The sequence below is a fragment of the Phaseolus vulgaris genome, chromosome 6 (genome assembly GCF_000499845.2).
Source record: "Phaseolus vulgaris cultivar G19833 chromosome 6, P. vulgaris v2.0, whole genome shotgun sequence".
Classification (NCBI taxonomy): Eukaryota; Viridiplantae; Streptophyta; class Magnoliopsida; order Fabales; family Fabaceae; genus Phaseolus; species Phaseolus vulgaris.
Genome location: NC_023754.2, coordinates 25,020,929 through 25,046,578, shown reverse-complemented (window position 1 = coordinate 25,046,578; position 25,650 = coordinate 25,020,929). Strand labels below are relative to the sequence as shown.

The following is a 25,650-nucleotide window of genomic DNA, read 5'->3' as shown; positions in this document are numbered from 1 at the left end:
AAAATTATTTATAATTTGATTCAATTCAGTTTTAAAATATATTGAATAACTATCAAATTATATTTGCTAACAAGTCACACATTATCCTTCTCAATCTATCTATTATCCCCAGTCTCATTATCACATGTCCAAAGTAACAAATGATTAAACTTTAAAAAATAGAAAAGTTAAAAAGGTAATTAAAAATTAAGAGATCAAAATTGTGTAGAAATTCATAAGTTAGACAATAGATAATTAAAATTTTTAAAAAGATTGTAAAAAAGTAGAAACATAAATTACTGATTTTATAAAAGTAGGCTATGAAAATAAGCGAGAAACAAAAGGACAGAAATTGGCATTGGGTATTGAGAAAGGGTTTCGTAAGCAAATAAAAATGTTTGCAAATATGAGGTAGGTAATGGTGGGTGAAGGTGTGACATTAATATGTATAAACAAGTTGTGAAAATGATTTGTTATTTGCAAGTTTGTGTGTGGAGGTCCAATGTAGAACCGCCCAACAAACACTTGTGAGCTGTTAATTGCTTTCATTAAAGACCAATTGGGAACACACAAGTCTTTACGTGCCACTTTTCACGCGGTTGGCTCCTTCGTGTCTTCTAGCTAGGTTCCTTGCACAAAACAACTGCTTTCAATCAACCCAATAATTTTTTTGGAAGTCTCTTCATCTTTAAAATAAATCTAAACATAATTTCTCGGTGATAATTCTTGGTCACTTTTAACTCAAAATTGTATTACATTCCTAATAGATTTTGCTCCCACTTTTTAATTTTTTGCTTTTTATTGTTTAAGAGATAATTAACCCGAACAATTGATGGAGGTGTAAGCATCCTGTTATAGCTAGCCTAATAGAATGTTAACAAGATCAACCAAATTATAATTAAATATTAGGTAATACTTTCTTAATTATGAACAAGAACCTTAATCCGATCTAATAACAAAGGGTCTATGATAATTATATAAATATTCACACATTTTGAGAAAAAAAGTATGTAATCATCACGCATTAATTGCACCGAGTACCGAATACTAAGATCCCACTTGAGCGTCAGAGTGTCTTTTACAAACACCATCTGAGTTTGGAGTATGCAAGGACGAAGAGGAGATGAGCGAAAAAAAAGTCGTGAGGTTGTTCAAGGAGGAAAGGAGATAAAGGAAGACATATAGACCGAAAAGGAAGATAATCGTTCTCTTAGTCTCAATCCTATTTAAATATTTTTTATTAAAAAAATTCAAATTTATTGGATTTTTTATTTTTTAAATAAATTATTTAATTATCACTAAATGTAAAAAAAACATTAAAAATCAAATAATTATCAGTAATCATAAATACCAATATTGATGACTTTTTTAGTCAATCTTTATTGTTATTTTTTCAATCAAAGGTTTTCAAAAAAATTCAACTTATGACAAATTATTTTTCTTGATTAACGTCAATCGAGATGTTTTCTAGTTGATGTCAATTATAATTGTCTAGACTAATATTTTCAATGTCTTTGTTATTTATATTTTTTTTGACTATCTTATTGATGTTAGTTTTTAAAAAATTCAATAAATATTGATAAGAAAACATATTTAATGTTTGTTGAATTTTTTTTCGTTAAGTTTAAAAAAATCCTTAAAAATTATTAATAAAAAATAACATTGATGTGGATGATAAAAAATAAAATTATTAGAAATATAAAAAAAAGTAATTAAAACTCATGTGAATTAAAAAAAAAAATTCACATCCACTAATAAATAATATTTTCAAGAGGTGTAGAAAACCATAATTAATATTTAATGAGAAATAATAATGATTACAAAAGTATAAAAAAAATCATAATAATGTAATGACAAAATTAACCCAATTAATCAATAAAAAATATCATAGTTGACATAAAAATAGTTCTCCATATTTTGATGAGAATTTTTTAAACAAACATGAGAAATAATCTTTATCTATGTTGTCTATAATAGAAATTTAATTGATACTGGTTGGATTTTTTTTACCAACACCAATTAAAAATAACCTAAGTTAAAATAAACTAAAAATATATTTCACATTATTTGAACAAACCCAACATTGTTAATATTAATAAATAAAACACTGATTAATATCAACAATAAATCTAATGATAACTATAAAAAAAAATAAACTTAATTGGTTTTAGTCTGGAAGAAATTTTCGTTGACATTTATAAAAAAAAATATTAAAATTGTGATACTAAAACTTCGACCAAACCAACAATATCGTAGTGTTATTCAAAACGATGATACTCTACTAAAATCAATCTATGCAAAAAGAAAATACATAAATTTGAGAATAAACTAATTTTCAAATTCTTTAGTTAAAAGATTAAATTTTAAATAATTTAATTGTTCTTATAAAGTTATAGAATTTCAATTATTTTTAAATTTCTTATAAAAAATATATTTTGTGATAAAACATTTGAAATTCTTTCTGCAAAAGTTATTTACCTCTTAAAATTATTGATCAACCACATTATTAACTTATAATAAATTTTGATAAAACATTTCAGATTCTAGTTGTGGTTTGGTTTTGAGTTGGGTAAAATTGGTTTTGAAAGAAATATTGAGAATGTGTCTAAATTTTCCAGCTAAATTAAATATTTGCATTGAAAAGAAAGTTTTGTTTGATTGAAAAGCGCAATGAAAAAAATAAAAGTGTTGCTAATTGATTTTCTGAAAGAAACGCGCGGAAACGGTTGAGACATGTCCCACATTGCTTGCGAGTTCGCAAACCCACAGGGAGTCCATTTGAGTTGAATATAACATTTCTTAATCAGAATTCAAGAACGATGCCGAATTATGGTTTTTCTCTCTCTCGTAGATCTATTAAAACATGATGACAACTATAATGGTTAAACTAATGGGATTGGTAACACTGACATCATAATCATAGTGACCATACAGCTATAAAATTCTTCTGAAAGGGTCCATCGTAAACCCTTAACTAATATGAAATATTCAAAGGAGGGATATAAGGCATTGCATTATTGTGTTGTTGCAGCTTAAACATTCAAAGACAAGCAAAGAGTGCTGAGAAAGCGACACCATTCGCATCCAAATTAAGCTCCCTTTCAGTACTATAGATTCCAATTGTCAACAGAATCACATTCAGACCCTCTTGGATCTTCTAGTTCCATGTCCTTTTATCTGATTCTAGTGCATGCCTAGAATTCAATTCCAAGGCCATGGAAGATGAAAGAGGGATTTTCCTGGCAAACAACAAAGATGAGCATCTAGCACTTGATAGAACAGCAGAATTGAAGAACTTCAGATCATACATGAGATGGGTTTACGTGGATCACTCCAACGTGTGGAAAGCTGGTTTCTCTTGGTCCGTGTTCTTCACCTTGGCCTTTGTTGTTCCCATACTTTCACACTTTCTACTTGATTGCCCCACCTGCGACCAAGATCATAGTCGACCGTACCACATACCAGTGCAGATTTCTCTCTCCGTCTTTGCAGCCCTCTCTTTCATCAGTATTTCTTCGTGGGATCGTAAGTATGGCTTCAGCAAGTTTCTCTTCCTTGATAAATTAGGTGATGAAAGCCTCAAAATTCAACGAGGGTACTCTGAACAGATGCAGGTCTGTGTTCTCTTTCCTCTTTTTTCTTTTTCCCGTTTTATTTGGTATGCGTTCTATAAACAATTGTGAAGTATGTCTCGTTCAATTTTTTGTTTGACTCACCGAATTTCAACGCTTATGTCCAGAGTGCAAAAAAGAGAGTAAAGAAGATCACTACTATGAAACATGTTTTTTGTTAGCATTGACTACTATACATGATTCAGTGATATGAGTTTTTTAAGCTTAAACAATACTATCAAATTTCAACTTAAGGATATATGTATATAGGATTAAGTACTGAGAAAGAAAGAGCTTTGACAACATTTTAGTCATGTAAAATCTGAATTGAACAAAATTATTTCCATAAAAAATATAGTAGTTAGTGCAAAGAAAAACATGTTTCCAATTGCAAGTTGGATACCATCCAAAAAATTGAGCTTGATTCTAACTCAATTTTCTCTCTCTATTTTTATCATGTTTTCATTAATACTATACTTTTATTTTTAGTACAGTCCAACCCTCTTTTATTTGGAATAATTAATCAGCGTATCCTCTGAGAATTTGGCATGCAAATACCAGTTTCAGAATTGTACGATATGCAATCAAAGAAGGGAACACAATCATGTTGTTTTGGCAATTACATTATAAGTCTTATGTGATAAATATTTGGTCAGGCTTGAATAATCTGTGTGTTAAAGAACATTCACTCGTCAACGAACATCAGCTGAGAAGATGACTGTTGGAGGATAAATTTAACTCGCATTATTCAACATTCATGATAACTTGGTCTCATTATGCAGGGAACCATGAAGCTCATCTTTAGGTGGGGGCTTCCCTGTTTCATAGCAGAATGTGGCTACAAGATATGGTGGTACGTCTCAGGAGTATCACAAATACCACATTACGGTAATATGTACGTGAGCAGCATCATTCTGTGCACATTTGAGCTATGTTCCTGGATTTATAGAACCTCCCTTTTCTTCCTGGTGTGTGTTCTCTTTCGACTTATCTGCTACTTACAAATACTCAGACTAGATGAGTTTGCTAGAGTTTTTCATCGGGAAACTGAGGTGGGGTCAATCATGCTTGAGCACCTTAGAATGAGAAGGAATCTTAGGATCATAAGCCATCGTTTCCGAGGTTTCATTTTATCTTCTCTGCTTTTGGTGACAGCAAGCCAACTCATTTTTCTGCTTATGGCTACAAAACCCCATGCTGATGTTGATATCATGAAGGCTGGAGAGCTTGCGGTAAAGCTTCTTCACTCCATTTATGACTTCTTTGGTAAACAGATTAATCATGTACTTATTCAAACAACATTATATCATAACAAGCTTCCATGCAAAGCTGATTAAAATAAGGAAAAACGTGGGTTTATAAAGTTAGATCTTAATACTGATAATGTAAAGGTTTTTTATATTATTATCCAACTTCACACAGTAATAGTAATTTTGTTTGACTTTTATAAAATAAAAATTACCATACTAAGGATGATTTCTGTTTAGTTAATTGTGTAAAAATTTGTACTTATATAACAATTATACTCAAAGTTAATCAATGTCTTTAATTTTCTTCTTAAGGGTCCTTAATTGAGAATTCCACTATGCTTTTGTTCAAATGTTTGACATGTTTCAAGCACTAAATAGTGCAAATAGAATGTAATAGGTTGAGTTCAATGTTGCAGTTAGTGTCCATCACCCTGGTGAGTGGACTTTTCTTACTCTTGCGAGGTGCAACCAAGATCACACATAAAGCACACTCCGTTACGGGCCTTGCAGCTAAGTGGCATATATGTGCTACCATAAATTCATTTGACAACATTGAAGGAGAGACACCAACATCTGCGCATGCAATTTCAGCCCAAGCTATTGCTGCTAATATTAGTTGGGTATCATCGGATGATGAGGAAGGAGATGGGGAGGATGAGTTGGATAACGCCAAATTGATACCAATTTACACCCAAACAATCTCATTCCACAAGAGGCAGGCTCTAGGTAAATGGGGAATTTCTTAGTGGTACTTTTCTTGTCAAAAGTATTAGTTCTGTGTTTTGTCCTGAGTTATCTAGCTTTCGATGCAGTGACATACTTGGAGAACAATAGAGCAGGAATCACAGTCTTTGGATTCATGCTTGACAGAACCTGGCTCCATTCCATTTTTGGAATTCAATTGGCTCTTTGCCTTTGGCTACTTAACAAGACAATTGGTGTTTAGGGACAGATTGTAACTGATGTGATGTGATCCTCTTATCTTGCTTGTTGTATATTTTGGATTTTCCACCCGTTCATTTGGAACTTTATGATCTGTGAAATGTAAACGACACACGTTTACACCACATATTGCTGAGACTATTGTGAATGTGACTGTATGTTCTACTACAGTACAATGGGAGCAAATTCTTGTATCGGATGACACAGGTACAGCACTTCGAATTGCAGAGACAGAAACAAGCTTTTGGTGGTGATATATATATGGCTGAAACATATATGTAAGTGTTCATTCAGCATATAGATAAAAACAAAATAGTTATTAATAGTGTGATAAAACATATGTACACTTACAAAGTTTTTTTGTATAAATTTATTAAAGTTTAATCAATTATTTTTATTCATTAATAACTAAAATTTATTAAATGTATTAGCTCCTTTCCACTTGAGCAAAAGCCTATTAGCATAGTTACAATTTTTTTCAATCGCAAAGAGTGGACTGTGATACTACCTATGTGAATCTGGATCCTTACCCTTTTAAGCTTATTTTATCATTTTTCTTTAGCTGGCCATCTCATCAGAAACCGATACGCGCACCATCTGGAAAGGATCATTCTCAATTCATGATTATACGCGCACCATTTGTTCCGTTGGGGCTCTCATTGGCCACCATTGGACAAAACTGGTTTGACTCATACTTTCAGCGTCATGAACAAAACATCACATGTTCTCACCACTGTCAGCCTTAACCATTGTATCACGCATCTCTTTGGCAACAGTCAACAACATATGTTGTTGTATGCTAGCTTGTAATCGTGAAGTTCAATTATTATACTCAGTCTGGTATAAACATGTAATCCATGAATAGGTTATGTGAGAAAAAAAAAAGCAGAGAAATTGAATTAATTTCTCAATAACAACACCCCTTATCTTTTTTATTCTATTAATTTGCTATTAATTATTTAGACATAAGAGGAGAAGAGTAGGATTAATTATTCATAGATACGCGAGAAATTAAAACTTATTACGTGTTTTAAATTAAACTAATTTCTCCTTAACAGTATTAAATACTCCTTTTAACACACGTAAAACCTAAATCTAAACAATCTCTATAAATACAGGAAAGATGAAGTATAAACAAATCGGCTAAAAGCTAGATTAAAAGAAATAATCTAAAAGCTAGTTACAAAACTTGTTTTACTTTATAACAAATGAAGAAAGAAAGAACAAATCGAAGTTAAAGGTGGGAAATCAAATTATCCCTTTATCCATGCCATTGTTTTATTTTAGAACATATGTATGTGAATCCTTTATGTTTCTCTTCTGTTATAGAAAAAAGTTCTTATTCTCTCACATATGGTAACTTCTACACTTCATTTTCATTCTTTGTCCAATTGCTTTACTTTTCATCATTTTTATCATTAATATAGTTTAAAAAGATACGTAAGACTTGAGAGCAACTACCATTATAAAAAAACATGGGTTGGAATTTAATACATACATACTTTTAAAAAAATTATTTCTTCATGCCACTAGAAAGAATTTCTGATACGCGTAAATGAGATTATGACAAGGAGAACAATGCTATCGAGAGCAGAACAAAACCTAAGCCAAGCCAACTACGAGGTCATTTCCTGTCTTTTATAATGCTAAACTAGAAAGCGACTCATATATATATATAACATATTTAAAGAAGCTTTGTAACTACCGAATTATTTTCTGGGGCGTGGCCCCTGATTTTGGAGGTCAAACTTTTTCGTTCTGCATGTTGCTGCTAAGTTACTGATTTTAATAACCATTCCTCGGTGACTATAAAGGGTTTTAGTCCTTCCAGAAACTCTCAAACAATGTATCTAGTTCTATTGTTGAGCCAACATCCTATCTCAGAGCCACACACAGAGAGAGGTCAAAGATCTTTGGCCCTGGATTCTACACCATAAGATCACTCTTCTAATTAAATAATGCCTGTAAGTTTTCTCTTTTCTTAAACTTATGCTTTCTTGGCAAAATGAGCATGGTAAAATCTTTGATCCTGAGCTACTCATTTGTTTGGAAACCAAATTATATGTACATGTTTACGAATGTTTTGCCAATGGTTGATGATGGCAGCAACATTCTCATCACGTTCCCAAGTTTGGCAACTGGGACAGTGACAACGTTCCATACACTGCATACTTCGAGCATGCACGCGCACGCAGAGAAAAGGGTGGGAAGATGATGAATCCTAATGACCCAATGGAAAACCCTGAGGCCTTCAAGAACAAGTGCATGAGAGTTGGTGAAAATATGGTTGATGCTGATGAAGTGATGGGTTCTCATGGGTATTCCCACAACAGAAATTCATTGGAAAATGGAAGGTTTGGGAACAACACTCAACGGCACATGCGTGGCAGGAGCAGGGGAAGTGATGGTGGCTTCACAGCAGAGTTTGTGAGTGAACAGAGCCATGTTGATCACTCTGTGAACCACAGAAAACCCCAATCAGATCACAAGCGGAACATATCCAAAGGAGGAAGCAGCATTAAGAGCTTCTCTTCCTCGAGTCATAATACAAACAAGAGTAGAAACTCTTCCTTTAATGACCAACCGGTAATATCCTCAAATCATCTTCAAAATATAAAATGTTTTAGGTTTTTTAACTATTTGAAGATAAAAGAACCAAATATAAAGTTATTTTTTAACTTTTTAATTTATTGATTGAGATGGGGGCAGAACCATAGAGCACCTGCAATACCCAAATTTGGTACTTGGGATGTTACAAATCCCAATTCAGGAGAGGGTTATACTGCAATATTCACCAAAATAAAAGAAGAGAGGCAAATCAAGTCCACCAACATCACCAACACTCCACCACTTCACAAATCAAATATTGAGAATCAATATGCAGGATCTTTCTCCTGGTTGTCTAAGGTGATGCTATATAATATCACTTCATATATGTTGTATTCTCCTAACTTTTTTTCCTCATCATTTTTCTTCTACTCTCAAACTATACTGATTAAGAAACAAGATGTGGGAGCAGAGAACAAAATAAAGGAAATGAAAATCAGTTTAATACCTAGGATTATACAAAAATACATATACCATTCCCAGTCAAATTCTGAAAAGTAACAGTATAATTGTCAAATTAATCCTACCTTCTTAAAATATGAATTTAAGGTTTAACTTAATTTTACAATTGTCTCTTACTTTTATATTGTAAAATTTTGTACTGTTTTTAAGGCAAGTGGACTTAAGTTTTTTTTAGGTTCCATTGAATTTAATGTCATTTCTTTTCTTTTTTACAAATTTTTAGGTTCCATTACTTTATTTTATCAGCCGAGCTAACACTATATTTAATATATTTTTAACACACTTTTTAATTATTTAAAATTTATTAAAAACTACAAAGTTAGATGAGGAATTCATAAATTATATATAACATATAATTAGTAAAACAAAGTTTATTTAATGTAATTTTCTTGTTACTAATTTAATTTATCGGTAGTGCTAATGTCGTGAATATTTTCATAATTTGATGCAGTACTGTTGCTGTGGTTTGCAAGTCAAAACAAATGAAAGCAGAATCTAGTGTGAAATTGAAACTCAGAGTAGGTCTCACTTGTGTCATTTACTTTGTTTGCCCCCATTAAATTGTTCGATTTATTGGGGATTTTACCGTATACTCTTCAAATTGTTTCAGTTTGATTTATGCCAGCTTTTGGTCATTCTATTATAATGTATTAAGGCGCACATATTAATTAAGTGAAGGAAAAACAATTTGTGAGTGTGACATTTTAAGACAAATGGGGAATTTTCCATGAAATACTAATTATAATACTATTTAAATTTTTTAACTTTTTACATCAATTTTATTATAGTGATTTAATTCGCTCTTTCTTCTAATTGAGTAAAGACATTACTGCTTCAAAAATGTTTCACAATTTATCATGATTACTCTATTATTCCAAGTTATTGAATATTTTGTTTTATTCTCAATACATACAATCAATACACATATCATATACAATCAAGTGTATTATGTATTTATTATCAATAATTTAATGTTGTTGTTAGACTTTCTTAAATGTTTAATCTTAAACATTCCATTCACCTTTTGATAAGTTTGTTTAAATATTTCAGTGTAGTGTTATTTACCAATTCATGTACATTCCTTCGTCCACTTTATCAATTAGTGATTCAAAGTTAAAATATATTGTGACAATATATTTATTCAACGATGAAGCCTATTAAATTTTAAGTATATTTTACCCTTATTACAAAAATATAAGACGTGCTTTTAACAAAACTTTTAACAACACATTTTTAATCCACCTTATCAATTAGTGATTCACAAGTTAAGATATATTGTGATAATATATTTATATAACGGTGAAGCCTATTAAATTTTAAGATGTTCTACCCTTATTATAAAAATATAAAGGGTGGTATATACTTTTTTAAGAAAACTTTTAACAACACACTTCTAAAACTACGGATATTCTGATTTTTGAAATAATCTAGTTGACTTTCTCTGGATACATCACAAAACAAATATGAATATTGACAGATCTTTATATATATACGGTTAAGCATGTCCAAAATTTACTAAAAAATAAGATTATTTTTTTAATATATTCAAATAAAATTATTAAATAATGTATCTTATATATATAATATTATATTTATTTCAATTCTAAATATAAAATAAGATAAAGGGAATAGAACAATTTTTTTAATAAAAGTTTTCTTTGTTTTTTTTCTTAACTATTAAAATAGTATATATATATATATATATTTCTTTATTATTTGATTCCATCTAAATATATACTTAAAATAAATTATTTCCTATTATTTTTAAGGGTGTATTTAGATTGAGGGTGAAAGTGAAAATGAAAAGTAAAATTATTTGAATGGGAAGAAAGTGAAGTTATTTGAATTCACAATACAAATAGAAAGTGAGTAAAAAATAAATGAAATAACTTGGAGTAGATGTGATTGATCTGAAAAAAAAAATATAAAAAATAATTATGTTATATAATAAATTTTTAAATTATCCTTGATTATATTTTATGATGAATGTATATAAATTATATTTAAGAATGAAAATTTATGAAAGACTTTATTTTATTTTTGGGAAGAAATATTTATGAAATATAGGAGTTGATATTTTTCGCTATACAAATATAAGAAAATACTATTTTACATTTTGACTTATGTTAACAAATGTTGTTATTATTATTTTACATTTTAATTTATGTTAACAAATGTTGTTATTATTATTTTACATTTTAATCTATGTTAACAAATTTTGTTAACTTACACAATTTCATTTACACAAATATGTAAAATAAAAAAAACGTACAAAACAATAATGCACATTACTCATTATTCATGGAATAATGAAGTTCTAAAAATACTTTTCAATCAATTATGTCTTTAGTAAAAATTGTATTTTTAAACTAATTCAATATAAACTTGTGTTACATTTTTTATTTATAATGTCATTCATTCAGGGACAAAGTTAAAAAGCTAATCAAATTGTATATTTCAAGGATAAACCTTACACAAAATATAGATGGAATGAAAGTGGATATGGATGTTATACTTCTCCTTCTACTTATTCATAATACTACCAATAACTTATATCAAATCCAACACTTTATTAATTAAATTTTTTGCTAATAATACTTATCATTAATGAATATCATTAATGCATGATATCATTAATACAAAAGGTGAAAAGAAACGAATCATTTACCTGCGAGGGTGTTACATGTGGACCGAAACGGCCAGGTCAAAATAGCGCCCAAATTCAAAAGTTTGAAATTGCAAAGGTGTATCCACTGCATACCCGTCCACGCAGTTATCCTGTGGATAGACAATCACACCGTTTCACAAACAACAAAGGTGTATCCACTGCATACCTGTCCACGCAGTCGTCCTGTGGATAGACAATCACACGGTCTCACATTAAACTTCATCAATCTCGTGGGTCCCACCCCTAATCAAAATTAAATCACACCGAAAGTGATCACTGTATCAAAATCCATCGTCATTTTTAAAATCAGGCACGCGAGCCGATATTTGAAACTGATAAGAGCCCTCTCTGAAATTTGAATTCCTAAGCCGAAATCAATCGAGAGGTAGTTCCCATCGATTTCCGAAGATGAAGACCGGGTCGCGTTCCAAAGAGTATCAGGAATGGTTCAATTTGGCTGATTCAGGTTTGTTCAACACTTTTCCTCACTCCACAATTTCATATTGCAACCATTAGTTTGATTTGGTGTTCGGCCTTGGAATGTGGCAGACGGTGATGGACGAATCTCTGGGAACGAGGCTACTAAGTTCTTCGCTCTCTCCAACTTGTCGCGCTCGCAACTCAAACAGCTTTGGACTCTCGCCGACGTCAAACGACAGGGGTTTTTGGGTTTCCCGGAGTTCGTTACTGCAATGCAGGTAGGTAGTACTTTTAGCTATCGTTTCCTTTCATTTGTTGTCCGTTTTGGTTTCTGGCTTTTGAATTCAAATTTCTTCCTTGTAAGAAAACAGTTGGTTTCGCTGGCGCAAGCAGGGCAAGAACTTAACTCAGACATCCTCAAAACTCAAGGTAAGTGTGTACTTTCAAAATCTTCCTCCTCCATCACAAATTATGGTGGTTTAGAATATGATTATATATTTAAGTTCATCGCTCTAATTTTTCTATTTTTATTGGTTACAGTTGATAAGGAAAATATTAAACCTCCTGTACTAGAAGGACTCGATGCTTTATTAGCAGTAAGTTGATATTTTCATCTCATTTTATGTTTTATTTATGTGTAGATCTAGCTAATTTTTCAATTGATTTATTTTTTTATTGATTTTTTCCCAGCAAAAGAATTTAACAATTACTACCCTGTCCGATGTAAACGGTTAGATATATAACTCTTTTTTAGTTAGTTATATGGTTGTATTATTTCATTGATTTGATTGGATTGTTTTACCTGTATTGTATTGTGTAGGGATTGCTCAGCCTCAAGTGTTGCCAACTAATTGGTGGTTTGGTTCAAAATCTTCAAAGAAAGTGAGTTCTGTTGTTTATTTTCAGATCTAGAAGTTTGTCCTAGGTTTCAATGTTACAGGCTTCTTCCCAAAAAATTCCATTTTGTTCAATTAGTTGTTGGTGCTGGGTATTCATTATTTTAGAGATGAATTAACCATTTCCTTTTATCTATTCTTCTGTGATTGAGAGTCAGATATTCCCACTACTTAATAATACCTCTCACACCAACACCAACACCAACTATCAAACGACTAGGTTGCGAGTTATATAGTATAATCTTCACACAATTAGTTTTATGATGCAAGTAGATTTAGTTTTTGTGATTGTTTCTTCTCACGTTGCTGGTTGCTGCATGTACTCTATCTTTATGTTATTTGTTGCTAGATATTTTATAATTTTGTAATTTTAATAGTTTGTATTTTTTAGTTACCTCTCAATTCAGTTACATCAATCATTGATGGCTTGAAGAGATTATATATCGAGAGACTAAAGCCGTTGGAAGTTGCTTACCGATATAATGATTTTGTATCTCCATTGTTGGTAAGTAAGAACTACTCAGTAGTGTTTGCATCTAATGTATAAATAAAAGGCACAAATTTTTTGTCAACTGTGTTTGTGGACGCATGGTATTTTCTCCACTTTGATGTCTTATACCACATAAATATGGCGATATTAACTTCAGGAATATCTTGATTTTCCATTTCAGACCAACACTGATTTTGATGCCAAACCCATGGTTATGCTTCTCGGTCAATATTCCACAGGAAAAACTACATTTATAAAACATTTGTTAAGATGTGATTATCCGGGTAGGTTAAGTTCCGGTTCCAGACAATGTATTGGTTGATTTATAAAATTGATGATTTATTGATTCTCGATCCTAACTATTTGTACAGGAGCACATGTTGGACCAGAGCCTACCACTGATAGATTTGTTGTTGTAATGGTAAGAGAAGTTTCCTTTTATGTTCTTGTACTGTATTGCCTCTCGAAATCAATAAAGTCCAAACAGAAAAATATATGTGAAAAGAAATCGAAATCACTATGTTATTGTTGCCAAATTTTGTTTCCATAAATTCTCTCCTGATCGTGCTCATGGTGCTTGTTTCAAAACTTTATAGTCTGGATCTGATGAGAGGAGTATTCCTGGAAATACCATTGCTGTTGATGCTGACATGCCTTTCAGCGGCTTGACAACATTTGGAGGTTCTTTTTTATCAAAGTTCCAATGTTCTCAAATGCCACATCCTGTGAGTCTTATTAATATTTCCGAGTCCAATGACTTTGTCATTTTTTGTGCTTGAACATGAAGCAAATTTTTCTTTCAGCTGTTAGATGAAATAACACTTGTGGACACTCCTGGAGTCCTATCTGGAGAGAAACAGAGGACTCAACGAAGCTATGATTTCACTGGTGTTGTGTCTTGGTTTGCTGCAAAATGTGATCTCATTCTTCTCCTGTTTGATCCTCATAAACTAGACATCAGTGATGAGTTTAAACGCGTGATCACGTCTTTACGTGGTAATGATGACAAGATACGAGTGGTTTTGAATAAGGCAGATCAAGTTGACACTCAACAAGTAAGACAATAAATATCAGCAATGTTATCTGGTTTATTATATTTATTATCTTACTTAGTGTACTTACGTGAGTAATCGCAATATTGTAGCTTATGAGAGTTTATGGAGCATTGATGTGGTCACTGGGGAAAGTTCTAAATACTCCCGAAGTTTCACGTGTATACATTGGGTAGGTTTGTTATCTTTCAAAAATGTATAACATTTCACTGTCTTTCGTTTTCTAGTATTTAACAATTCTTTCAAATTTACTCTTTTGCAGTGGTTTTTAGAATTCAAAAAACAATGATGACATTGTGAATATTTCTAATTTTTTGTCTAAATAAGAATTGTAATGCATAGTATCTTTTTGGTGATATTCACATTTTATCACTTTATATTGGTCATCTATTAGTTAGCTTTTCCGTTTAATTCGATGTTCTTTAGTTGTAAATGTGGTACACCCTTCTTGTCTTCACAGCTCATTTAATGATAAGCCTATAGATGAAGGCTTCGTTAGTCCACTAGGACAGGATCTGTTTGAGAAGGAACAAAATAATCTGCTGGCAGATTTGATAGATATTCCAAAGAAGGCATGTGATCGCCGGGTATGTTCGTTAATTTCATATTATTTGTCTGACTAAGGGATGAAAATTTAGTTTAATTTTACGTCATGTCAATTCCAATATATATTGATTTCGTGTTTCAAAACTTGTTATGTTTAAAATGGTGCAGATCAATGAATTTGTGAAACGTGCTAGATCTGCTAAAATCCATGCGTATATAATTAGCCACCTTAAGAAGGAGATGCCTGCAATAATGGGCAAAGCCAAGGCTCAACAGAGACTTACTGACAATCTTGAGGAAGAATTTGCAAAGGTCTTTCATCCATCAATTCCTCTAACTTTGGTGGGTGTTTAATTTTCCGTACTTACAGTTCAATGTTTTTTGCAAAACAGGTTCAAAGAGAGTTTCATCTACCTGCTGGTGATTTTCCCAATGTTGAACACTTCAGAGAAGTATTGAATAGTTATAGCATCGACAAATTTGAAAAATTAAAGCCCAAAATGATTCAAGCCGTGGATGACATGCTTGGATATGAAATACCAGAGCTTTTAAAGAAATTCAGAAATCCTTATGATTAAAATAGTAAATGTTACTTTGTCATGTATGTTTGATGTTCACTATTAGTGGATAGTGGACGGTTCATTCACTTAGCAATTGGATGGTGCCCTGTATGAAGGGCAGCAATGTGTTTGTGATCAGTGGAAATCATTTTCTTTAAAATGTTACAAAAATGTATCAAAGGAATATATTACTAAAATGTTCAGTGTGGGATTAATAACTTTTTTTATTAGGTATGTTATTGAAACATTTCATCAATGAAATTATACTAAAAAAATGTTTAGTATGGATATTCCTACTATATTTTACTAATAGAAATACATAACTACATAACGTTCTTACATTTGTATTCTATTTATATATATATAGTTGTTTAATATTAAAATTCAAATAAATAATTAATACTTTATGTGAATTCATATTTTTTAAATATTAATTTGAATTGTTTTTTTTTTAATTTTATTATAAATTTATGTATTATATATATATGTATATATATATATTTATATTTTTATAAAATGTGGATACATGATCAATAAAAAATTAAAAAATACAGATGCATATATAAGATGTTGCACATTATATCAAAAAAATTAATATGTAATTAAACTTTTATTTGTTATGTTAATTAAATATTGATAGCTTTACCTATATTTGTTAATAAATATATAAGAAAATAGTTGTGTATACAGGTTTGTTAATAAATGTACATAGGTTAATATGTCTATTTGTTAATAAATATATAAGAAAATAGGTGTGTATACAAGTTTATTCATAAATGTACATAGCTTAATATATGCATTTGTTAATAAATATACAAGAAAATAGGTGTGCATACATGTTAAGAAGGAATTATTTTTAAACATCACCTGTGTATAATTGTTTTTTATAATGCGCAAAACAATATATTTATAAAGTTATGTGTATTGTAATTTATTATTTATAAACTAATATTTTTATATGGATACGGACACGAAGATACGTATAATATCTAAACTGTATGATATGAGAACACAAATCTATATATTATATAATTATGAATTATATAAATTGATAATAAAAATTTATGTGCACTATATTTCAGTTTTTTTTTAGTATACAAATGTTTTCATTATTGGTTCAAAAGGATTGTTCCTTATTTTTATATGTATAAATTTGAGTTTTTAAAAAATTAATGTATTTCTCATTTTTAAAATTGTGTTAGAATTGTGTTATAATTGTCAGAAATTAAACAAATATTTTTTGAATTAGACACTTCATCGATACATGTCCTACAAGTGTCGATGTCAAATACGTGTGTCCAACACGGACACGCCATTTAAGAAGAGTGTCTGAACCTCATAAGTAATTATTGTTTTGAAATGTACTGGTTGTGATAAAAAGAGTCTAATTAAGGGATCAATCGATATTTCTAAATAGATTACTAAAAGAATCGACACAATATGCCTAGTCGATTGGAATTAATAAAATTATGTCCTCGTCGTTATATAACAACATAAGCTAAAGAGGAAGAATAAAAAAAAATACAAATCCTTTGATTATATTTCTTGTAATAAATTTTATTTTGGAATAGGATAAAAATATTATGGAAAAATCTAAGCGAGTCTTTATTAGATTGAAGCGATATTTTTGAAGACGCAGACACTTAAACTAGGATAGACTCGAAATGACTCTGATACCATATTAAGAAGTCGGACTTTAAGCCTAACTCAACTCCATAAAACCAACTCATGAAATGCCCTAATCTCTAGTCGATGTGGGATCTCCAACAAATTTTAACATTAAATCACATATCTATAATTATTCACAAATCATCCACATATGAATTTTAGTAAATTCTCATCCTTAAGTCATAAACACCACATCTCATATCAAAGATGATAAGCATTACTATTAACATATACTTAAATTTTATAATTCAATATTTAACTTGTACAATATTTTTTCTCATCAAGAAATGAAATATTTAATAAATATGGGTGACCACTTGAACAATATGCTCTCATTTAGACATTATCACTTTAAAGAGATAATTGTTTAGATTTCCTTTTCACTAAAAACGTCCAAGTGTTAATTGAATGTCATTAGGACTAAACTCTCTAAGAAGAAAATATTATTATAACATCTCTTTCGATGTAACTTGACCAAAATACTAGAATAAAAAACATTAAAACAATCTCGTTCTTGTTTAAAATATCATCCATAACTTGAGAGACACGTATAATTGTCTACTTCAATCAAAACAAATATATTTCAATCTAAAATGAGTTCTCTTATATGTTTCAATCTAAAATAATTGTTCTATGATCTCTTCCATGCAACTACAAATACTCATCAATACATCCAACAAGAAAATAATAACCATAGATGAAAAAAAAGAAAAACTTACTCAAACAAATCGGGTCAACTTATTTAATAGTTGCATCTTTTTATCTTTATCTTTAGTATGTGATAGAAGAAAGGATGTGAAACGATCTTCAGAAATATTGAAAAAAAAAAACTTAGATATATTAAAAAGAATAAAATAATAAAGCTATAAAAAGTATTTTAGTGGAATAATAAGTGAAGATATATTTTTTAGGGGAAAAAAGTATATACGAGTATAATTTAATATATTTAAGCCAACATTTTATTAAAATTTTCAAACTTGAATGAAACACTTTGCTTTATTAGATGGAAATGCACCTTCTTGGTAGCAAATGGAACACTAATGGGTTACAGTACAATATGCCTGGTAATTGATGACTGATAAAGAACCAAAAATGGTGGAGGAACTGTGGATTGAATGGACATAACCCATTTGTCTGTGTCATACCACTGTAAAGGCAGGAACACAGTTCAATTTCCTTCTCACAATTCACCAAGAAAAATTATAGTTTGACATTCACAAACCAACCATTCTATCAGTTGTTTCTGTTTCTGTTTTAATGGAGAGGATCAAACTTGGCAAGAGATTTGAAGGTAAGGTGGCCATTGTGACGGCTTCCACCCTGGGAATCGGCTTTAGCATAGCCCAGAGGCTTGGTTTGGAGGGTGCATATGTTGTCATCTCTTCTCGGAAACAGGTTAATTAATTGGTGTTTTCAATTTCCCATTTTTCACTCTTTTCTTCCCTTTTTTGGTTTGTGACAGCACCTTTTCTTTCAATATTTAACTTTCTTATGTGTCCCATACCCGAATTCAAAATCATTGAATAAATCAAAGTGTTCGCGCCAGTTAATCTAACCTGTTCAAGGTAGTTTCTGTGCGGTAGTTATTCATGGCACCCATATGAAAGTCCTCTGTTTTAGTGGTTGGATATGAAGAGTTATTTTTTTCCTTTAACTGATTCACTTTGTCTTTGGAGAATGACAGGAAAACGGTGATGATAGGATTGGAAGAATTCTGTTTTTTAATGGACATTTGTTACTGTTTTATTTGTTCGTTATTGCAGCAAAATGTTGATGAGGCTGCTGCCAAACTGAGAGCTAAAGGAATCGAAGTATTGCCTGTTATTTGTCACGTTTCAAATGCCCAACACAGGAAGAATTTGATCGATAAAACTTTACAGGTGAGACTTTATACTTTCTTTAGATACACGATGAAATTTTTATTGGTTTAGAAAATATCCTGTCCAAGCTCAATTGAAGTCTCCTGTAGATTTCATCTCCTCCAATAGTAAGAAGTTCATTCCTTATTTTTGTTCATTTATCGAAATCGGCTAAGGAAATACTTTTGTTACTGTTATCTGACTGATGAATCATATTTTATTAGTAGTCTGAAGCATGCTTAGATAAACTTCTTGATAAACATGGAAGTGAAACAAATGAAGTGGCTTTTCTGAGTTAAAATTTATAGGTTAAAATTAGTAATATAGAAAAGTTACATGAAAGAATTTTTATAAAAGGTAAATGCAAAAATTGATTTTAACTTGAGAATTTTTTTTAATTACTATCTATGTATATGTGTGTGTATATATAATATCAGAAATTTATTCACTCATAACCTAAACCTAATTACGTCCTTGTCATCTTGATCTGGTGGCTAAATTGGGAATTGAACTGGGTTTTCTCTGGTCAAGAGCATCGGATTATTTGATCTCTTATTAAAGTCATTCTTGGCAAATTGTTTAATGCTGTTTGTAGTTTTCTAAAGAGATGTTAACATTCTGGTTTGCAGGTGTAGTGAGATTTTCACAGGGCCTTTGTAAATTTTTTTTGAATTTATCACTTTTTAATTAACATTGAAGAAGTGAGATCAATCAATATTTGTAAAATACTATCAAGAGAAACACAAATATTTCTCATGATTAGGTAATGCAAAAATCTAACATAAAATGACCAACTTCCCTGGTTTGGTAACAGAAGTATGGAAAGATAGATGTTGTTGTGTCGAATGCTGCCGTACATCCTTCTGTAGATCCCATTTTGCAAACACAAGAATCGATCCTTGACAAGCTGTGGGAGATAAATGTCAAATCCACTATACTTCTTCTCAAGGTAACTAACAATCTAACATAGTAACATGGCAAAGCCAAAAGACGATAAGAACAAATGCTAATATATTACGTGTATAAGTGTATTCTCTTAATGTAACTCCATGGAATATGATGAAATTGAAATTGTGTAGTGCGTTATCCATTTCATGGTTTATACAGGATGCATCTCCTCACTTGAAGAAGGGTTCTTCTGTTGTACTCATTTCCTCACTTGCTGCTTATAACCCACCACCTACTATGGCTATGTATGGAGTGACCAAAACAGCAGTTCTTGGACTTACCAAAGTAAGTACTTGGCTTGCATTTGTTCCCTTTCCTTCAAAACCTCAAAAAGTATTTTTAACTTTATTTAGCTCCTTGTGTTGCGTAGGCTCTGGCTAGTGAAATGGCACCCAACACTCGGGTGAATTGTGTTGTTCCTGGAATTGTGCCAACTCATTTTGTTGCACTTTATACCTCTAATGATGCTACAGTGAGTATCTATTCTCCCAAATAGAGTTTTAGTTTTAACTATCAATTAGCAATTTGAATGGATTTCCTTGGTGTTGTATTGTAGAGGGAGGAAATTGAAAGGACGACATTGATTGGAAGGCTTGGTACAGCTGAAGAAATGGCTGCTGCAACAGCGTTTTTGGCGTCTGATGATGCTTCTTACATAACAGGAGAAAACCTCGTGGTTTCTGGGGGAATGCCTTCCAGGTTGTAGTTCCACCTTATTGAAAATTGTTAAAAGTATCAATTATAAACTTCTGAACATTAATTTAAGTGAGTGATTTTGAAACCAAAAAAATATCAGAGTGGTGACTATTAGAATGCATGTAGTGACAATTCACAAAGGAGTTAGACTCTTGAAAATATACACAACTAATTACTTTCTTCAGGAGTCATTCTTCACTACTATAGATAAAAATCTTAAAGAGAAGTTCTACCTCAAATCAAATAGGAATCATTAAAACAAAACAAAAATCCCAAACAGAAATCCGATAATATCTCTTGTTAAATAGTGTGCATCACTCATAACTTTTAAATACGTATCAAGTTTGTAGGAAGAAGATTCATTGTAGTTTGAATGTGATGGTAGTGGATATTTGGTGAACTTAGGTAACATTAAATTTATAATTTCTATTGTTTTCTCTACTTCCATATAACTCGTTCAACCTGAACATTTTAACAAATGACAGCACACACAAAGAAATAGTAATGTAAAGCGCATTTTAACTGGATTTTAACCAACATTTATACAACAGTATTGTGGTAACGTGGACGGTTCTCGATTTTTACAACTACTAACATAGGCAGCGTACAACATATCGACTTAAGAATACAAGTTAACCAAACTTGACAAATAAAATTTAGCTATATTCCGGCTAGAATTAGCTCAAACACAACAACACAACTACTCTGAACCCCTTCGGGCACCTCTACCTATGTACATAAATAAGCAGAAAAAGTACAATGCAACTTCGTGGATATATCGATCGATGATTGACCTTCTCAAAGTGCTTGTAGTTGGACTTGTGAATCCTTGCGTCATATTAATCAAATCTTCTGATTATCATGACAATATTAGTAGTGCGCTTAGCATAATCATCCAAGCCATACACAAAAACCTGCAAGTGGAAAGTACTTTGATTCCTTAGTGTAGGATTCCCCCATCAGTTTCGTCATTTCAGAAGTGTGACACACTGATTTGCCAGCAAAAGAAAAAACTAAACAGGAATGACATCAGCATTTTGATTATCTTCGCATGTCATGATTAGCCCTTCAGCATAGGTTGGCAAAAGACAGCGGATCCACTGGCAGCCTGTTGAGACAGGCTCGGCCGAAGGCACAATCATGAGCACATTATCGTGTCGTTGAACAATTCCCATCACACTTACGGTGCTACCTTCTTTGATGTACCTATGCATTTCCAAATTCATTTTATAAGTACCAAGTTACAATTAGGAAGGAAACTGTTAAAAAAGAGAGAGAAAAAAGACACTTTCAAATGAATAGTAAACTGCAGAATAAAACAGTCCATACCCTTCCTTGAGGCGCATGATCCTGTCATCGCTAGAGAGTTTGCGGTCTGCAAGCCAGCCTAAGAAATTAGGGGACAACTCTTTGTTATCCTTTGTTACATCAACCACAGTATTTGGTTCCACAAAAGGGGCAACCTTGGCACCATAGCCTGCTTTCACCAATGCTCTTAATCCAGACTGAAAGTCTGATACATAGAAATCCGCCACATATTTCTGTTCATGGAAGATAATGAAAACTTTGGCATTATGTAGAGTAAGAGAGACATGAGTATTACAATATATGGTCATCAAGAAGCCTGACAAAACCAAACAAATAATCCACAATCTTTACACAGCAGTTTCTCACCTTAGAAAGGTTGCTGGTAAAGGACCAGACTACAACATTCAATAAATTTACAGATTTTGGTGATACGTAACACATGTAGAGCATGGTAACGTTATTGACTGTAAAACCTCCATTCCAATCAAAGTGGTGAAGTGGAAATAATAATTCAATTTATAGTGTGAACCAAACATGAAAATGTATATGCATTCATCAAAATGAAAAGGCTCTAAGATAATCGTGCAAGTAGTTTTCTTACGCAGACTAAAAACAATTGTGTTAGGGTTTTTGACATTTTGGTGGGTTTTACGCATTTCAATGACTGGTGTGGTTGGGCACCACAAGCATAGGAGTAAAACTGAATCCATCAAAAGCATGGATGGGAAGGCTCCTAAGGTTGTTTTCAAGTTTCAAGTGAGCATCCATTGCAGTGTTTTAGCCTATTTCAATGGAATCACAATTTCCATCTTCATTTTCTGTTTAAATCTCGACACATGCGAAGTATAGACATAAGTTAAATATACCAAGAAAGTGGAGACAGTTGAAGTGACAGAAAATATAGTAGTATTTCATTCTAATAATATCAAATTAACCCTCAAGCATATTTATTATTGGGCAAATTACATTGACATGCAGCTATATTGTTAAATCAACATATTATATATAACTGGGAACAGAGGCATAACCTAAAGAGTATAAAACAGTAACTCACACCCAAGTCCCAGATGGCATCAAACACGAATCCGAGCTCTAAGGTCTCCTTAATTTTAAGTTGCTTTAAAATTCCTTTCTTATCTACAAATCAACTTGTTACTCCTCAAGCATATATTCATTGTGTGTTTTAGGTATCAATGAAGTCAATGTAGATCTGTGTGCATAAATGGTTCTCTCTTTTATTAATTATGCTTGACCCTGAATCAATAGTATACACAAAGCATCAATAAGAATTAAACCAACTAACCTCAGAGTATCTAGAACCCCAAGTAAAGCAACCGTGTTTAGGATTTGCTGATTTTCCACCCAATCCTTTATATTCATATAATTCGGTGGAGACATATACACATCTCGGTACTCTTTGGTAGGATGACTCCAAAGGAATGCTGCCACAGGTTACAACCTACAGAAAGAGACATGATACATATAAAAAATACATTATAGAAGCGCAACAGGGATACAAGCATCAATGTCTCTAAAGGACATTATCATCCATCCATAGAACAATCCTATTTGAGTGCATTGTGATAGGAGCAAGTGTTGAAGCAGTTCAGGGATTACGATTAAAACCAGATATTATGCATAATATCTTGCAGAAGAATTTTTCACAGCAGACTAAGAGAGATAGCAAAAGTGAAGGTGAAGCAAAAAAATACTACTTAAATGCCACACAATTACACTGCAAGATAAACATCCCTAAATACCATCCACAACCAGAAGAATCCAAGAAATTAATATTAAGTTTACTTATGTCAAGAACTTTTGATTACATTTACATTCCAACCATTCTAGTAAAAAGCCAAATATGCGATCCTTCCTTATTACTCTACCACTAAAATGCACGCTAAACATCATCGTCCCTGACCACCATGTCTGCTGAATTCATGAAGAGACGTCTACTTTTATTCAAGTTTCTGAACTAAGTAAATAATTCTACAACATGCAAGTTAACTCTTCTCTTTTGAGCCACATTATAGACCTTCCAGTTTGTACCGCAAAATGAACAAAGCATATCCATACATCGATATCAGAACAAATCTACTAGCTTATAAATACTTGCACAGACTCTAACGCGAGAAAAAAAAACTTTCAACAAATAGGACAACTCCAAAAGAAGCAGTCGCAATCACCACGACCAAATTCACTTGTTGTGTAAGTATCAAAACCCCATACCAAACATCACATTATTAAAACAAAAAACAAAAAAAAATTAGGGGGAAGGATATATCATAAATAAATAATGTTAAATTAAATGTTAGCTGAACAAAACAAATAGCATGCCATCAAGAAGAATCGTCATTTTATGATATTGAGACATCACTAAAGATGATTATACCATTATCGTTATTAGCATAGGAAAGAAAGAAAATTACCCCCGTAACCTTAACGTACTGTCCATCAATGGCGCCTCTAAGCTCAGCATCAGGGTACCTTTTCACAAACCCTAAAAGCCCTCGTCTCCCCCAAACGCAATTCCAAGCGATCAAAACCACCACAGGCATAATAACCGCTGCAAGAGCCACCAAAATCACAGCTTTCTTCACTGCCACCATGAGAAACACCCCAACAAGCAAACTCATTGCCACCACCACCATGAACACCCACACCAACGCCCTTGACACCTTGAACCCCACCTTCACCTCCTCGTTCAGACTCGTCACCGCCGAGCCATACACTGTCTTCCCCGCCGACACCACCGCAGACGGTTGTTCCAGCTGCCCCGACCGACGACTCCCAACCGGGCCGGATCCCACTGGACCCGACGTTATCAGGCCCGTCGGCTGCAGCGCTATCGGGCCCGACCCAGACGACTTCCGCGACATGGGCCCCGACCCGCTAAGCCTCCCAACTGCGGGACCCGAATTTGGCCCGGATCTCACCGACCCGGATGACGGCCGCGACGTCTTCTGATCAACGCTGGGGATTTCTAACATTTTCCCCAGCTCGCCGGACTTTTTTGGGTCGCCGCCAGTGTACGGTACGGAGCGTGAGGTCATTGTCGGCGGGCGCTCTTTCACCTGTTCGGGTCGACCCGACACGTATAGGCCACTGCTGAGCTGGTGAGAAGGGATTCGCGTCCCCATTTGAGAAAAAAGAGCAACTTGGGCTTCACAGAGCAAAAGGGTATGTTTCTTCCTCCTGTTCCTGAGGGGGGTGATAGTGTTGGTGTGTGTTGGTGTTTGCTCCTGCACTTGGTGTGTGTAAGTGTTGGTGGTGGTGCAAGTGGAAGGAGAACTAAGTTAGAAGTGGGGGAGGTTGAATGGAATTGCAGAAATGGGGTTGAGGTTCTTGATAATGACACCTGTGTCCCTTGTCTGTCTCTTTGGCCAAATAGCTGTGCTAATAATGTTGGGGCTCTGGAGGGTATACCACATTGTTGCTGGTTTATTTGCAGTTTGGTGTTTCTTCTGTCCCCACGCTTCCTCCTCCTTTTACCTTATTACCCTTTTTCCCTTTTTTTCACCTTTTTCCTGTTTGTTTTACCCTTTTTACAACTTTCTTTGCTTTTTTTTTTCTTTTCTTTCCCCTTTTTGTGCTGATTCCAGAGTAAGCAACCGACGGAGACAAAACTACGGCAGCCCTCAAACATGGTAGTTTTGTACTGATAATGTGGTGATGATGTTCTCTTCTG

At 32.6% G+C, this 25,650-nt stretch overlaps 5 protein-coding genes across 5 annotated transcripts; 4 read left to right on the top strand and 1 right to left on the bottom strand.

Moving 5' to 3' along the window:
• Nucleotides 1-2,795: 2,795 nt before the first annotated feature.
• LOC137832183 (uncharacterized) lies at nucleotides 2,796-6,170 on the top strand. The gene is made up of 4 exons (XM_068640214.1): nucleotides 2,796-3,593; nucleotides 4,373-4,822; nucleotides 5,257-5,566; nucleotides 5,653-6,170. Exons 1-4 carry the CDS (start codon nucleotides 3,195-3,197, stop codon nucleotides 5,784-5,786), a joined length of 1,293 nt encoding a protein of 430 aa, XP_068496315.1. The 5' UTR covers nucleotides 2,796-3,194; the 3' UTR covers nucleotides 5,787-6,170.
• A 1,436-nt stretch (nucleotides 6,171-7,606) lies between these two features.
• On the top strand, nucleotides 7,607-9,565 carry LOC137833147 (RPM1-interacting protein 4-like). The gene is made up of 4 exons (XM_068641511.1): nucleotides 7,607-7,746; nucleotides 7,889-8,368; nucleotides 8,492-8,689; nucleotides 9,303-9,565. Exons 1-4 carry the CDS (start codon nucleotides 7,741-7,743, stop codon nucleotides 9,348-9,350), a joined length of 732 nt encoding a protein of 243 aa, XP_068497612.1. The 5' UTR covers nucleotides 7,607-7,740; the 3' UTR covers nucleotides 9,351-9,565.
• Nucleotides 9,566-11,802: 2,237 nt separating this feature from the next.
• LOC137832182 (EH domain-containing protein 2-like) lies at nucleotides 11,803-16,397 on the top strand. Its single transcript, XM_068640213.1, has 16 exons — nucleotides 11,803-11,985; nucleotides 12,069-12,217; nucleotides 12,311-12,368; nucleotides 12,480-12,535; nucleotides 12,630-12,669; nucleotides 12,760-12,821; nucleotides 13,227-13,340; nucleotides 13,507-13,609; nucleotides 13,697-13,746; nucleotides 13,922-14,050; nucleotides 14,129-14,380; nucleotides 14,470-14,549; nucleotides 14,838-14,964; nucleotides 15,092-15,235; nucleotides 15,316-15,655; nucleotides 16,331-16,397. Exons 1-15 carry the CDS (start codon nucleotides 11,928-11,930, stop codon nucleotides 15,499-15,501), a joined length of 1,608 nt encoding a protein of 535 aa, XP_068496314.1. The 5' UTR covers nucleotides 11,803-11,927; the 3' UTR covers nucleotides 15,502-15,655; nucleotides 16,331-16,397.
• A 1,755-nt stretch (nucleotides 16,398-18,152) lies between these two features.
• On the top strand, nucleotides 18,153-20,838 carry LOC137832181 (tropinone reductase-like 3). The gene is made up of 6 exons (XM_068640212.1): nucleotides 18,153-18,546; nucleotides 18,915-19,031; nucleotides 19,825-19,959; nucleotides 20,118-20,243; nucleotides 20,329-20,430; nucleotides 20,515-20,838. The coding sequence occupies exons 1-6, from the start codon at nucleotides 18,409-18,411 to the stop codon at nucleotides 20,662-20,664; spliced, it is 768 nt and encodes a 255-aa protein (XP_068496313.1). The 5' UTR covers nucleotides 18,153-18,408; the 3' UTR covers nucleotides 20,665-20,838.
• A 315-nt stretch (nucleotides 20,839-21,153) lies between these two features.
• On the bottom strand, nucleotides 21,154-25,378 carry LOC137832180 (uncharacterized membrane protein At1g16860). The gene is made up of 4 exons (XM_068640211.1): nucleotides 24,392-25,378; nucleotides 23,266-23,421; nucleotides 21,984-22,195; nucleotides 21,154-21,860 (listed from the first exon to the last, which is right to left on the bottom strand). The coding sequence occupies exons 1-4, from the start codon at nucleotides 25,100-25,102 to the stop codon at nucleotides 21,668-21,670; spliced, it is 1,272 nt and encodes a 423-aa protein (XP_068496312.1). The 5' UTR covers nucleotides 25,103-25,378; the 3' UTR covers nucleotides 21,154-21,667.
• Between the last annotated feature and the right edge of the window lie 272 nt (nucleotides 25,379-25,650).